The following is a 15,000-nucleotide window of genomic DNA, read 5'->3' on the forward strand; positions in this document are numbered from 1 at the left end:
GCAGCGTTTTGTGGTAAGTGGATCGCGTTATAAGCTGCGCTTTCTACTAACACTAAAACGGCGCTAAAAACAGCGTTTATAAAGGTTTGCGCGCATTATTTGCAGCGTTTGCAATCAGAATGCCGTGTTTAGCAGAGTTTGAAATGCTATTAGCGACGTTTAATGCAGCGTTTAGATTGTAAACGCGATTGACCAATAGTGTATTTGTGACCACTTTGGCTTGCCATACATGAGCGGCGTGTATTTTATCAGAGTGCAACCCGGATTCACACCGAGAGCAGGAGCAGCGCGAGACATGCGAGAACTGTTTTCTGCAACCCAGGCTCATTCTGAAAACGTAGTCCAGCGGACGTTTCTGGAGACGTACATATTTGTGCAGGAGGTACATATTTGTGCAGTTTTTGTTTTTGCGAATCCGCGAGAGGCCGCTGTGTGCACTTTTTCGTATCTCGAATGTCTCTCGCGAGTGCCGTTCACACACGCTGTTCTCGCGTCAACCCACCAGACGCCGCTGTCTGACTCACCGAATGATTGACTGCGTGACCGGCCAATCGGCTGACTCACTCTCCTCCTTCACTGAACCCAACCAGTTTTAGCGATTGACCCGCCCGCCCGCTCACTTCCCTAAACCCGAGCAACATTTTAGAAAAGCCGTCTAGAAAAAGAAAAGCCCTCGTCTGTTTTTTTTTTTTTTTTTTTACCACGTTTTCAGATTTCACCACATTCTCACCCTGTTAAGAACTCGTTCACTTTATTTTTTGGATTCTGTTTTTGTCTTACCTGATTTCTGGAATCGCTCTTCCCCGAACTCGAACCCGGACGCCTCTGTCAACTCCTCCTCTCTGCATCTTAAGTCCGCTGACGCACACGATGAGCTAACCGGACAAACTGACTGCAGCGGGAAGGCCCTCCACACGGAGGTAAGCGGTCAGCCGGCAAGCGCGAAAGGGAACGGCGTCACACCGCCCCGTAGCGTTCGCTTAAAAAAAATGAAATGCAGCCATACTTACCTCCCGGGACGTATTTTGCGGTCTCCAGAAACGTCCACGGGACTACATTTTCAGAATGAGCCTGGGTTGGTTTTCTGCATGCATACGTCAATTTATTTTGACCAGCGTTGTTTCAGCTGCAAAAAGACAATAACAAACCTGCACGTGCAAAAGACGCCAAATGTGAATGACCCCTAACGCCCCCTAATGATTGATACCAGGGCACCTTTTTTGCACCATCTCCCTGTGCCTCCCCTAGCAAGATGGCGGATGCCCATATTGCCCATCCGCCACTGATAATGTCAGGTACAGGTTCACCATCTGATCATATTTCAGCGCTGAGTATTGTTGTGTTTCAGAAGAAAACCTGTGGCATTGTGCAGAATTAATGACAGGTGTGTGTGTGTGTGTGTGTGTGTGTGTGTGTGTGTGTGTGTGTGTGTGTGTGTGTGTGTGTGTGTGCATCATGAAACATCCGATCCGACTGTTCTCCAGCCAATTATCAGTGTCTCCTCAGAGTTTAGCCAAACTCCTCCATCTTTGATTTGCAGGCGGATGTAAGAAAGTCCTGATTGTGGGAGTCAGACAAAAGCCGAGCGGCTCCTGCGCTATTATTCCTGTTTTTCGCTCGGCCTGCTGAACCCGCACAGCCGGAGCGTTTTTGATTGCTGCCACAATGTGCGAATAGGCTTGTCTACATTGACATTTGCGCGCGTCCGCCGGGCCTTTTCTCCAGGTGCGACCGCGCAGAGTTTTATTAGCAAATGAGACCTGGAGGGTTTGAGCTTAAAGAGCGGCTCCTTCATTCCCATTTCAGCCACATAATGATTTTCACAGAGTTCAGGACCCGAATGTGAACGGAATAATGAGCGCCAGTCATTACTGGAAATTACAAGCCCGCTCACAGCGTCACACACACACACACACACACACACACACACACACACACCCGGTGTAATGAGTGTAAATGCCTGCAGACGCTGATGATTAGCAGTGGACAACTCAATGAACTGATCACAATGAGCAGAGAGGAATTCATTAATGCATACCTGCGCTATTATCGAGAACTTAAATAAATTAATAATAAATGAGAGGAAAAACGGCTGCTAAAATAATGTTTTAGCTATTTAAAACTCAGCCATACTCTGGTTTTATTACTAATATAATTGTTTACAAAAATAACATTTCATATGTTTGAAATAAAATTCATAAACTAAATAAAAAAAAGATTTTAAATATTATATTATATTATATTATATTATATTATATTATATTATATTATATTATATTATATTATATTATATTATATTATATTATATTATAATATGTTGTATTGTATTATGTTCTATTATTATATTATATTATATTATATTATATTATATTATATTATATTATATTGTATTATATTATATTATATTATAATTTATTGTATTATATTATATTATTATATTATGTTCTATTATTATATTATATTATATTATATTATATTATATTATATTATCATATTATATTATGTTCTATTATTATAATATATTATATTATAATATATTGTATTATATTATATTATATTATTGTATTATATTATGTTCTATTGTTATATTATATTATATTATATTATATTATATTATTATATTATATTATATTATTATATATTGTATTATATTATATTATATTATTTTATTATATTATGTTCTATTATTATATATTATATTATATTATATTATATTATATTATATTATATTATATTATATTATATTATATTATATCATATTATATTATATTATATTATATTATATTTGTAATTAAATTAAGAAATGAAATCAAATTAAATAGAAAAAAACTTACAAAGTAGTTGCCACAACAACATTTTTGTCTTTTTCTCAACTACAAATAAATGTATTTTAAAAAATTATATTTCAACAAAAATTAAAACACTTTTATATTAATTTTAATAATTGTTGGTTACAAAATAACATTTTGAATGATTGAAAGAACACTCAACTAAAAACAAAACTTATTTTGAATAAATGAAACTGAAATTTTTGGGCGGCACGATGTCTCAGTGGTTAGACTTGTGACCTCATAGCAAGAACGTTGCTGGTTCGAGTCCTGGCTGTATCAGTTGGCGTTTCTGTGTGGAGTTTGCATGTTCTCCCTGTGTTGGCGTGGGTTTCCTCCGGGTGCTCTGGTTTCCCCCACAGTCCAAACACATGCGCTATAGGGGAACTGATCAACTAAACTAGCCATAGTGTATGAGTGTGTGTATGTGTGAGCGTGTTTGGGTGTTTCCCAGTACTGGGCTGCTGCTGGAAGGGCATCTGCTGTGCAAAACTAATGCTGGAATAGTTGGCGGTTCATTCTGCTGTGCAGAACCCTGATAAATAAAGGGACTAGGTTAAAGGAAAATGAATGGATGGATGAAACTGAAATAAAAAAATAAACATTAAAAAACATTTTTTTAGAAATAAATCAGTGACAAAAATTAACTAGAACAAAAAAAGAACGTAACTTCACTTAGTTGCCGTGACAACACTTTGAACTACAAACCTCTTTAAGCTTTTTTTTCTTCAACTACAAAAAAATGAAGTGAACATACAAATATTCAGGACTTGAAATAATAATAATAATAATAATAATAATAATAATACATTTAAGGAGACTAATAAATTGAAGGAGAATAATACAATTAAGGAGAATAATAAAATGCTAATAAAATTAAGGAGAAAAGAAGCTTGTTGCCATGGGAACATTTATCCTTTTCTCAAATACGAAAATACTTAATATATTAAAAATATTTTAATAAATATTTAAAAACCTATCAAATGGATGACAATAATATGCACAGACTCATTTTATTCCTAAAATACGTTTACAAGAAGAAAATATGTAATACTGAAATATTCATAAACAAAAAAGTAAAGATTTAAAATAAAGCAACTGAAATTTCATAAAAAATCTGTAAAATATCATTTAAATTAATATTTTCTAAAATGTAAATGAACCTGATGAAGGCTGACGGCTGAAATTGAATAAATTTATTTAATAAATATATTTATTTATTTATTTATTTATTTATTTATTTATTTATTTATTTATTTATTTATTTATTTATTTATTTATTTTATGTCAATAGTGTTATGTTTATTTTTAAAATATATTTAAAATGATTTTTAAAAAAAAATAAATATTTCAGTTTATTTAATAAATTAGTGCAGACATTTCATTTGAATAAATTTAGTTTTGGGTGCCAGGGTGGCGCAGTAGGTAGTGCTGTCGCCAGATTAATAAAGGGAGTAAACTGAAAACAAAATGAATGAACGAATGAACAAACAATCGAATGAATGAACGAACAAACAAACGAACGAACGAATGAACGAACGAACGAATGAACGAACGAACGAACGAACGAATGAACGAACGAACGAACGAACGAACGAATGTCTCGGCATCAAACTCATCTAGAAGAGTGCTGTGATTTACATTTAAACTAAAATGCAAATTAAAATAATCTGTGTTTGAAATGAAATGACAAGAATTTAAACTTCACCTAATTACTATGATGAAATCTATCATTTTTATTAATTCAATTACAGATACATTAATTAAAACCTAAAAACTGTACATTACAATGAATAATATATCTATACAATTTTCACAGTATGTCTGATAATATTTGTTCTTCTGGATAAAGTGTTTTGTTTTTTGTTTTTGTTTTATTTTGGCTAGAATAAAAGCAGCTTTTAATTGTTTTAATGTCATTTTAAGCTCAATATTACAATATTATTATTATTAGCCCCTTTAAGCAATATTAGTGTTGGATAGTCTCCAGAACAAACCACTCTTATAAAATGACTTGCCTAATGACCCTAACTTTACCCTAATTACCCTAGTGAAGCCTTTACATGTCACTTTAAGCTGAACCCTAGTGTCTTGAAGAATATCTAGTCTAATATTATTTACCGTCATCATGACAAAGAGAAAATAAATCAGTTATTAGAGATGAGTTATTAACACGGTTATGATTAGAAATGTGTCTCTCCGTTAAACAGAAACTGGAGAAAAATTTACAGAAGGGATAATAATTAATAATAGGCTAATAATTCTGTACCCCTGTATATATACAAAAAAACACACAACAGCATTATTAAAACAGAAAGCAAGCTTATTATTTGACTATAGATCTGCATATACAGTACGTGACCTATATGATAATTCAGAATAGACCTGATCTCAGTGCAGCACTTGTTGCATGATGAGAGTGATATTGTGTTGTTGAGTGAGAGTTGTCGTATGCTGCAGTGTTATTGTGAATGCTGTGTGCTGTCTGAGGACTCTGGAGCAGCTTTATTTTCGCCCTCGCTCTATTCAGATGTCTCTGGTTATCACGGATCTGCTGAAACTTGTGCTTAATAATGTTGTGTGTGATGCTCTGCGTGTCCGAGACTCCTTTAATTAGCTCTGCCATTACTGTGACACGCTCGCCGCTTCCCAGCATGCACTAATGAAGCATCAGGTGTCCAGACGGCGGCAAAATGAGCACAGCGGGCGGCCAATCAGAGCGCAGTCTGCTCTCACCTGTCAGAGAGAGACACCTGAGAGAGAGAGAGAGAGAGAGAGAGAGAGTGTGTGTCTGTGTGTGTCCGTGTGTGTGTGAGAGAGAGAGGGTGTAACTGAAAAAAGAGAGAGTCAAGGACAGATGAACATGATTTATAATAATTCAAACACTGATGTTCATGCAAAAAACAACAGTCTGACTCCATCTGGTTTATTAGGTATCAGTCTGGATCAGTCTTGGTTAGTCCTGATCAATCTGGATCAGTTTAGATCAGTCTGGATCAGTCTTGGTTAGTCCTGATCAATCTGGATCAGTTTAGATCAGTCTGGATCAGTCTTGGTTAGTCCTGATCAATCTGGATCAGTTTAGATCAGTCTGGCTCATTCTTGATTAGTCTTGGCCAGTCCTGCTTGATATGCATCTGTCTGGGTCAGTCTGAATTAGTCTTGGTCAATCTGAATCAGTCTTGATCAGTCTGCCATAATCAGTTTCTGTTAACCTTGATCAGTGTAGGCCGGTCTGGACCAGTTTTGGTCATTCTGGACCAGTCTATGTTAATATTGGTCATTCTAGATCAGTCTGGCTCATATTTGGTCAGTCTGTACCAGTCTTGTTCAGTCTTGGCTATTTCTGGTCAATCTAGGTCAGGCTTGATCTCTGCCATCTAGATCAGTTTAGGCCGGTCTAGACCAGCCTTGGTCATTCTTAATCAGTCTATGTTAGTATTGGTCAATCAAGAACAGTATATATCAGCCTGGATCAGTCTAGATCAGTTTGGGTCTGTCTGGATCAGTCTCAGTCTGGATCAGTCTGAACTAGATTTGGTAAGTCCTGGTCAACCTGGATCTTGATCAGTCTGCCATGACCAGTCTCTGTTATCACTGTAGGCCGGTCTGGAACAGTCTTGGTCATTCTGGATCAGTCTATGTTAGTCTTGTCCACTCTACATACCACTCCGGTCTCCATTAGTCTGCATCCGTCTTGGTTAGTCTGGCTCAGTCTAGACAACTCCAGATCCGTCTTGACCAATCTGGACCAGTTTTAGTCAGTCTGGATCAGTCTTAGAAAGTCTGGATTTGTCTGGGTCAGTCTGAATTAGTTTTGGTTAGTCCTGGTCAATGTGAATCAGTTTTGGTCAGCCTACCATGATCAGTCTCTGTTATCTTGATCAGTGTAGGTTGGACTGGACCAGTCTTGGTCATTCTGGAGCAGTCTCTGTTAGTTTTGATCAGTCTGGATTATATAGTTCAGTCTGGACCAGTCTCCATTAGTCTGGATCAGTCTCTGTTAGTCTGGATCACTGTAGATAAATCCAGGTTCGTCTTGAACAGTCTGGATAAGTTTGGGTCAGGCTGTACCAGTTTCGGTCAGTTTGGATCCGTCTCTGTTAGTTTTGGTCAGTCCTGGTCAGTCTGGATCTGTCTGAATTAGTCTTGGTCAATCTAGGTCAGTCTTAATCTGTACCATCTTAATCAGTGTAGGCCAGTCTGGACGAGCCTTGGTCAGTCTGGATCAGCCTATGTTAGTTTTGGTCACTCTAGATAAGTCTGGATCAGTCTAAACCAGTCTGGATTAGTATCAGTCAGTCTGTACCAGTCTTGTTCAGCCTGGATCAGTCTCTGTTAGTTTTGCTCAGGCTGGATCAACAAGATCAGTCTGGACAGTTTCTTTTTCAGTCTCCAGACAGTTTCAGTCTCCATTAGTCTGGGTCAGTTTCTGTTAGTCTGGATCAGTGTAGATCAGTCCAGACCCGTCTTGACCATTCTGGACAGTCTGTACCATCTTAATCGGCCAGTCTGGACCAGCCTTGGTCAGTCTGGATGAGCCCATGTTAGTCTTGGTCACTCTAGATCCGTCTGGACTAATCTCCATTAGTCTGGGTCAGTTTCTGTTAGTCTGGATCAGTGTAGATCAGTCCAGATCCGTTGGCCATTCTGGACAGTCTTTAGTCAATCTGGTTTAGTCTTTGTTAGTTTGGTCAAACTGGGTCATCTTAATCAGTTTTGGTCAATCTGGATCAGTCTTGGTCAGTCCTGGTCTGTCTAGATCAGTCTTGTTCTGTACTCACTTGGTCAGTTTGGATCAGTACTGTATATGTGAGTTTTGGATAATCTTGATTAGTCTGGATCGGTCTAGATCAGTTTTCATCAGTTTGGATCAGTTTAAATTGGACTCCATCAGTCTAAACCAGTCTGCATTAGTCTGGATCAGTGAGCAGTGGGGGGGGTTCAGCAGGGACTGTCAGGGTCTTAAGTGTATCTTCCAATCAGACGGCTGCGCTGCTGGAGAGACTGTGAGTCATGTGATGCAGCAGGGGTTGTGAAGGTCATTAGTGCTGTCGTCCAATCAGACGCTGCGCTGTGGACGGGCTCATAAACAGGTAGTCCAGCAGAGGTGTGAGGATCCGCCGGCCTTCATCACAGCTAATTGGCCAGAGCAGGAGCAGAGAGAGCAGACTCTCGTTATGATATCCTCCCGCAGCTGCTGACTAATTACTCCTGCAGACAGGAAGTGCTCGCTACTCTCCTCAACCTACCCTGATTAACACTGCTGTAAATCACAGCCACGCCGCTGCTCAGGTTGATGAGAAACTAATGAAACAACACATGCGAGGCTCGAGCGCACTATACTGTACATCTATATAGGCAACACTTCACTCACACAGCCCACACCACACACACGCTGAGAGCTGTCATCACTGCATCTCTGCGCTCTGTCAGAGGATTGTCACACAGCAGTCTGGAATACTCACTTCTGATTGGTCAGATCTGTTATTCCCAGATGACCCCCGCCGAATAACACACACTGTTATTATTTCATCAATTATTAATTATTGAATTATGAATGAATTATGAAACTAATTGTTCTGTCGGCTAATTCCATGGCTGAAATGTGGATTTATTCATATGATCTTGTGTGTGTGTGTGTGTGTGAGTGACTGTGTGTGAGTTGAATGAGTGTATGTGAGTAAATAAGAGTGTGTGTGTGTATTTGTGTGTGCGTGTGTGTACGTGTGAGGTAGTGAGTGTGTGTGTGTGTACGTGCATGTGTAAGTGTGTGTTGGAATGAGTGAGTGTGTGTGATTGTTTGTATGTGTGCAAAAGTGTGTGTGTGTGTTTGTGTGTGTTTGTGTGAGTGACTGTGTGTGAGTTGAGTGAGTGTATGTAAGTGAGTAAATGAGAGTGTGTGTGTGTGTGTGTACGTGCATGTGTGCGTGTGTGTGTAGGAATGAGTGAGTGAGTGTGTGTGTGTGTACGTGCATGTGTAAGTGTGTGTTGGAATGAGTGAGTGTGTGTGTGTGTGTTTGTATGTGTGCGCATGTGTGTGCGAGTTGAATGAGTGAGTATTTGTTAGTGAGTGAGTGTGTGAGTGTTTGTGTGTGTGTACATGCGTGTGTGTGTAGGTGTAAGTGTAAGAAGGAGTGTGTGTGAGTGATTGTGCGTTTGTGTGTGTGTGTGTGCGTGCGTGTGTGTGTGTGTGTGTGTGTGTTCACGTGTATGAATTAGTGTGTGTGAGAGTGAGTGTGCGCATGTGTGTGCGAGTTGAATGAGTGAGTATTTGTGTGTTAGTGAGTGAGTTTGTGAGTGTTTGTGTGTGTGCATGCGCGTGTGTATAGGTGTAAGTGTAAGGAGTGTGTGTGTGATTAGGGTTATGTGTGTACCTGCAAGCATTTATGAGTGAGCGAATGTGTGTGTGTGTGTGTGTGTGTGTGTGTGTGTGTGTGTGTGTGTGTGTGTGTGTGTGTTGGTGACTCAGAGTGTGTGTTGTAGTTGGCATCAGTGTGATTGAAACAGATATAGATGAATTAGCAATGCTAATTAAGCTGAATGAAGCAGCTGGGTTAATGAAGTGTCTCCTCTTTAATCAATTAGCGTCACTGTACTGTTTTCAATGTGTTGATAAACACACCGATGTGCTCCATACGCGTCTTCTAAACACAACAGTGTGTGTGTGTGTGTGTGTGTGTGTGTGTGTGTGTGTGTGTGTGTGTGTGTGTGTGTGTGTGTGTGATGCTGAGATATATTAATAATCAAACATCAGGCTTCATCGCCACCATTATCACGCAATAATTCTGGAGGAATACCACACACACACACACATACACACACAAACAAACACACACACACACACACTGCTGCCTGAGTGTAAGTGTTTGATGTGGTGAGATCATAACAACATCTGCTCTAATGACACACATCAGAGTCCTCACACATTTAAACAATACGAGACGATAAGACTGAGAGGCTTTTAGGATTTTGATAATTTTTTTGAAAATACTTTCATTTTTTTATTTGTTTAATTTAATATCAGATGTGAAGTATCATTCAGATTTAATATAGAATCGAATAAAATTTGTGTTATTTTGTAGAAACGAAGGAAATGTATAATTATTTTGTGTCTTTTTAAAAATATGAAATTGAAATCAAACAATTAACCAAACTATATTTAATAATGATTAATAATTGTTTTACAAAAAAGTGAATAATAAATGTAAATGTAAAAAACTATTAATAGTAAAATATGTAATATTAAAATATAACAACAACAATAATACAAATAACACTATATTAATAACAATAATAACAGAATTATTATAATAAAGTTATTATTATTATTATTATTATTATTATTAATATTATTATTAATAATAATAATAATAAAATGTAATAATAATAATAATAATAATATAATAAAATAACTATAATGATAATAATAAAGTAATAATAATAATAATAATAGTAATATTAATAATAAAGGAATATAATAATAATACAATAATATTAATAAAATAAATACAATGATAATAAAATAATAATAAAAATAATAATAATAATAATAATAACAATAATATTAATAATAAACAAACTTTAATAATAATAACAAAATAATAATAATAACAGTAATTATAAAATAAGTATAATAAATTAATTATAATAATAATATTAATAATAATAATAATAATAATAATAATAATAATAATAATAAACACATGCAAAAAACACTACAATGCAGGTAAATATATAAGTAAAGCAGTATTCATGTACTGACTGACATGTTGTGTGTCTGTGTGTGTCAGGCTCAGCGTTCGTGATGGTGAACTCATCAGGGCGTTTCGCGGGTCAGAAGGCTCGCCTCTTCACGCCGCAGCTGACAGAGAACGACACACACTGCGTGCTGTTCCAGTATTATGCGGCGGGTCGAGCCGCCCAGCTGAACGTCTACATCCGCGAGAACAGCAGTCCAGCGGGGAAACCAGTGTGGAGCAACCCTGGAGCTGCTGCACGCTCCTGGAACTCAGTGGAGCTCGCCGTCAGCACATACTGGCCAAACTACTATCAGGTTGGGGGCCCACACACACCCATATATACACACAAACACACACACATACACATATACACTCACCGGCCACTTTATTAGGTACACCTGTCCAACTGCTTGTTAGCGCAAATTTGTAATCAGCCAATCACACGGCAGCAGCTCACTGCATCTAGGCATGTAGACATGGTGAAGAGGATCTGCTGCAGGTCAGAGCGAGCATCAGAATGGGGAAGAAAGGGGATTGAAGAGACTTTGAACGTGGCATGGTTGTTGCTGCCAGACGGGCTGCTCTGAGTATTTCAGAAACTGCTGATCTACTGGGATTTTCACGCACAACCATCTCTAGGGTTTACAGAGAATGCTCCGACAAAGAGGAAATATCCAGTGAGCGGCAGTTCTGTGGGCGCAAATGCCTTGTTGATGAGGCCAGAGGTCAGAGGAGAATGGCCAGACTGGTTCCAGCTGATAGAAAGGCAACAGTAACTCAAATAAGCACTCGTTACAACCAGTAGTCGTTAGTACCAATTGAGCATGGTGTCAACGCCACAGCCTACCTGAGTATTGCTGCTGACCATGTCCATCCCTTTATGAGCACAGTGTCTCCATCTTCTGATGGCTACTTCCAGCAGGATAACGCAGCATGTCATAAAGCTCAATCATCTCAGACTGGTTTCTTGAACATGACGATGAGTTCACTGTACTCAAATGGCCTCCACAGTCACCAGAGCTCAATCCAATAGAGCAGCTTTGGGATGTGGTGGAACGGGAGATTGGCATCATGGATGTGCAGCCGACAAATCTGCAGCAACTGTGTGATGCTATCATGACAATATGGAGCAAAATCTCTGAGGAATATTTCCAGCAGCTTGCTGAATCTGAAGGATTAAGGCAGTTCTGAAGGTGAAAGGGGTCCGACCCGGTACTAGTCAGGTGTACCTAATAAAGTGGCCGGTGACTATATATGTAAATATATTCACATGCAAAACACATATACACACACAAATACACACACACACACACACACACACACACATATACAGTGATATAGTGATATGCATGTGAGTGTATATGTGATGCAGTGATGTGTGTGTGTGTGTGTGTGTGTGTGTGTGTGTGTGTGTGTGTGTGTGTGTGTGTGTGTGTGACCTCTGCTCGTCTCCTCGCTCTCCTCTAATGGAGTAATTTGGCTCTGGTACGGCGGGTCACAGGGCCTCGTTACTCCAATTAACACGGGGCTCCATCAGACCCGTGAGGACGCACACTAATAACAGCACGTGTGTGTAATAGCAGGACGTGTGTGTGCATGTGTGTAATAACACACACGTGTGTAAACAGCACATGTGGAGTTGGATGAGACATTCAGTTGCTCTAACAGGAGCAGATCATCATTATTCACACCTCAGCCTGACGGAGAGATGCCCAGAGAGGAGATAACATCTGAATTGGTCCATACACACACACACACACACACACGCATACACACACACACACACATGCACATGCACATGCACCTATGTGTATGTATAAATATATATATATATATATATATATACACACACATACACACGCATATGTACACATACACACACACATGCACATATGTATATACACACACGTACGCACGCGCACACACATATGAACACACACATATGTACACATACACACACACATGCACATATGTACATATATACACGCACGCAACCGCACACACACACACATATATACACGCACATATGCGCACACACATATACATGCACACTTACACACACATGCACACACTCATATGTACACACACATGCACAAATATACACACACGCACACACATATATATGCACATACACACACATGCTCATATGCGCATACACACATGCGCATATATACACATACACACACACAAACACACACATATGTACACATGCACATATGCGCGCGCACATACTGGTGTGCGCACAAACACACACATACATATATGTACACATACACACACACATGGTCATATGCGCACACACACGTGCGCATATATACAAATATACACGCACACACATATGTACACACATGCACATATGCACACACATGCACACACATATATGTACAAATACACACTCTCATGCACATATGCACACACACACATACATGCTCGCATACATACACATGCACATATGCACACACACACGAATTCATGCGCATACTCACACACATACACATATACACACACACGCACACATATGTACACATACACACACACATGCACATATTCGCACACACACATATACATGCGCATACACACACACGTGCACATATATACACATGGAAACACTCGCACTGAGAGCTGAGAGAAGAGTGGTGCGGCTCTGGAGTGTGTGCAGCTCTACGCTGATGATCAACAATCCTCCCGCTTCAGCAGGTCAGCGGAGCGCCTCTCTGAAGCCTCGCTGCTAACTCTTCACACATTGCCAACAAACAGTGATTAACACACACACATTCTTACACATACGGCTTTTAATCAGCGCAGTGTGTGACTCCAGCGGCCCCCGCAAACACACACACGAGCGCATTTCTCTGTGTGTTAATGACATTACACGGGTTTATAATTAGCCTCTCGTCAACAGAAGCTGACCTGCAGAAGCGCTGTGGCTGAGGTCAAAGGTCAGCGCTGAAACACAGGAAACTGAACACCTGTCAGAATCAGTGTGAAGTTCTGCCGGCGACCCGAACACACTCATTAGCGGAGACCAGCGTCAGATCAGACCATCATCACACACACACACACTAATGTCTAAAGCAGCAGGTGCTTCATGCTGACGAGCTCCGACCACACTCTGCAATTAAACACACGTATCATTATCCTGACAGGACTAACGAGACACACACACACACACACACACACACTCTATTCTTATCACACAGAGCGATGTATGCAAGACTTAAAAACACACACTAGCTTGAGATCACACTGATGAAGAGAGAGATCACAGACAGATGCACACACACACACACACACACACCCAAAGACAAACACACAAAATGTGTGTGCACAGATGCATATAGAATCTTACATGCATATACATGCACACAAACACACACTTGCACACATGCCCATTCACAAACACACACAAGAACTTGCACGCACGCATGCACACACATATCCATGTACGGACACATGCACAAGTACACAAAAATATATGCATGTACACACACTTGTACACACACACACTTGTACACACACACGTACAAAAACACACACAAGTACACAGACGCACACACACACACACACACACACACACAATCTCACAAACGTATACATACAGAGACACTAACATAGACAGATGTACACCACACACACGTACACACACACACAAACATGCACAAACACACATGTACACAAACACATTTGCATGCACGCGCACACACACACACACACATGCACACACACACAAAAACGTGCACAAACACACATGTACACACACATTTGCATGCACGCGCGCACACACACACACACACACACATATATATACACAACCACACACGTATGCATGCACACACACACACACACACACACACACACACAAACAAGCACACACGTAAACCAACACATATATGCATGCACACACGCTCACACATGTACACAAACACATATATGCATGCACGCACACATACACACACGCACATATTGTACATACACACACACACACACACACACACACACACACAGGCTGGTATGTCTGAGGCTCATGTCCAGACTCTCCCAGAGCAGGAATGCCATGTGCTGCCTGTTTGAGTTCAACACAAGTGTAGAGAAGCTTTTCCGGCTGCTGAGGTTGAACCCACACACACACACACACACACACACACACACACATTGCATTACTCTCTCTCTGATGGCAGCAGACAGTCTGCACTTCAGGACTCTTTATAGAGCATTTCGTGTGTGTGTGTGTGTGTGTGTGTGTGTGTGTGTGTGTGTGTGTGTGTGTGAACTGGCAGGGCAGTGTGGTATTATGGCCTAGCCTCACCCAGTCCCAGTATAACTCCAGCCACTCCTGATTTGCTAGTGTCCTATCTGCATCTCTGAGTGTGTGTGTGTGTGTGTGTGTGAGTGTGTGTGTTATTCCAGTGACTGGCTCACCCCACCCATTC

The 15,000-nt window shown here is 39.8% G+C and overlaps 1 protein-coding gene across 8 annotated transcripts in view; it reads left to right on the plus strand.

Annotated features, from left to right (window-relative positions):
* The window catches only part of LOC100334269 (receptor-type tyrosine-protein phosphatase mu), a 340,509-nt gene that overhangs the window by 131,983 nt on the left and 193,526 nt on the right, over positions 1-15,000 (plus strand). For all 8 annotated transcript variants that reach the window (XM_073932228.1, XM_073932230.1, XM_073932232.1 and 5 more), the window contains exon 3: positions 10,622-10,884. In XM_073932228.1, coding sequence (XP_073788329.1) covers positions 10,622-10,884 — 263 coding nt within the window. The remainder of the gene's footprint in view (positions 1-10,621; positions 10,885-15,000) is intronic.

Source organism: Danio rerio, chromosome 2 (genome assembly GCF_049306965.1).
Source record: "Danio rerio strain Tuebingen ecotype United States chromosome 2, GRCz12tu, whole genome shotgun sequence".
Lineage (NCBI taxonomy): Eukaryota > Metazoa > Chordata > Actinopteri > Cypriniformes > Danionidae > Danio > Danio rerio.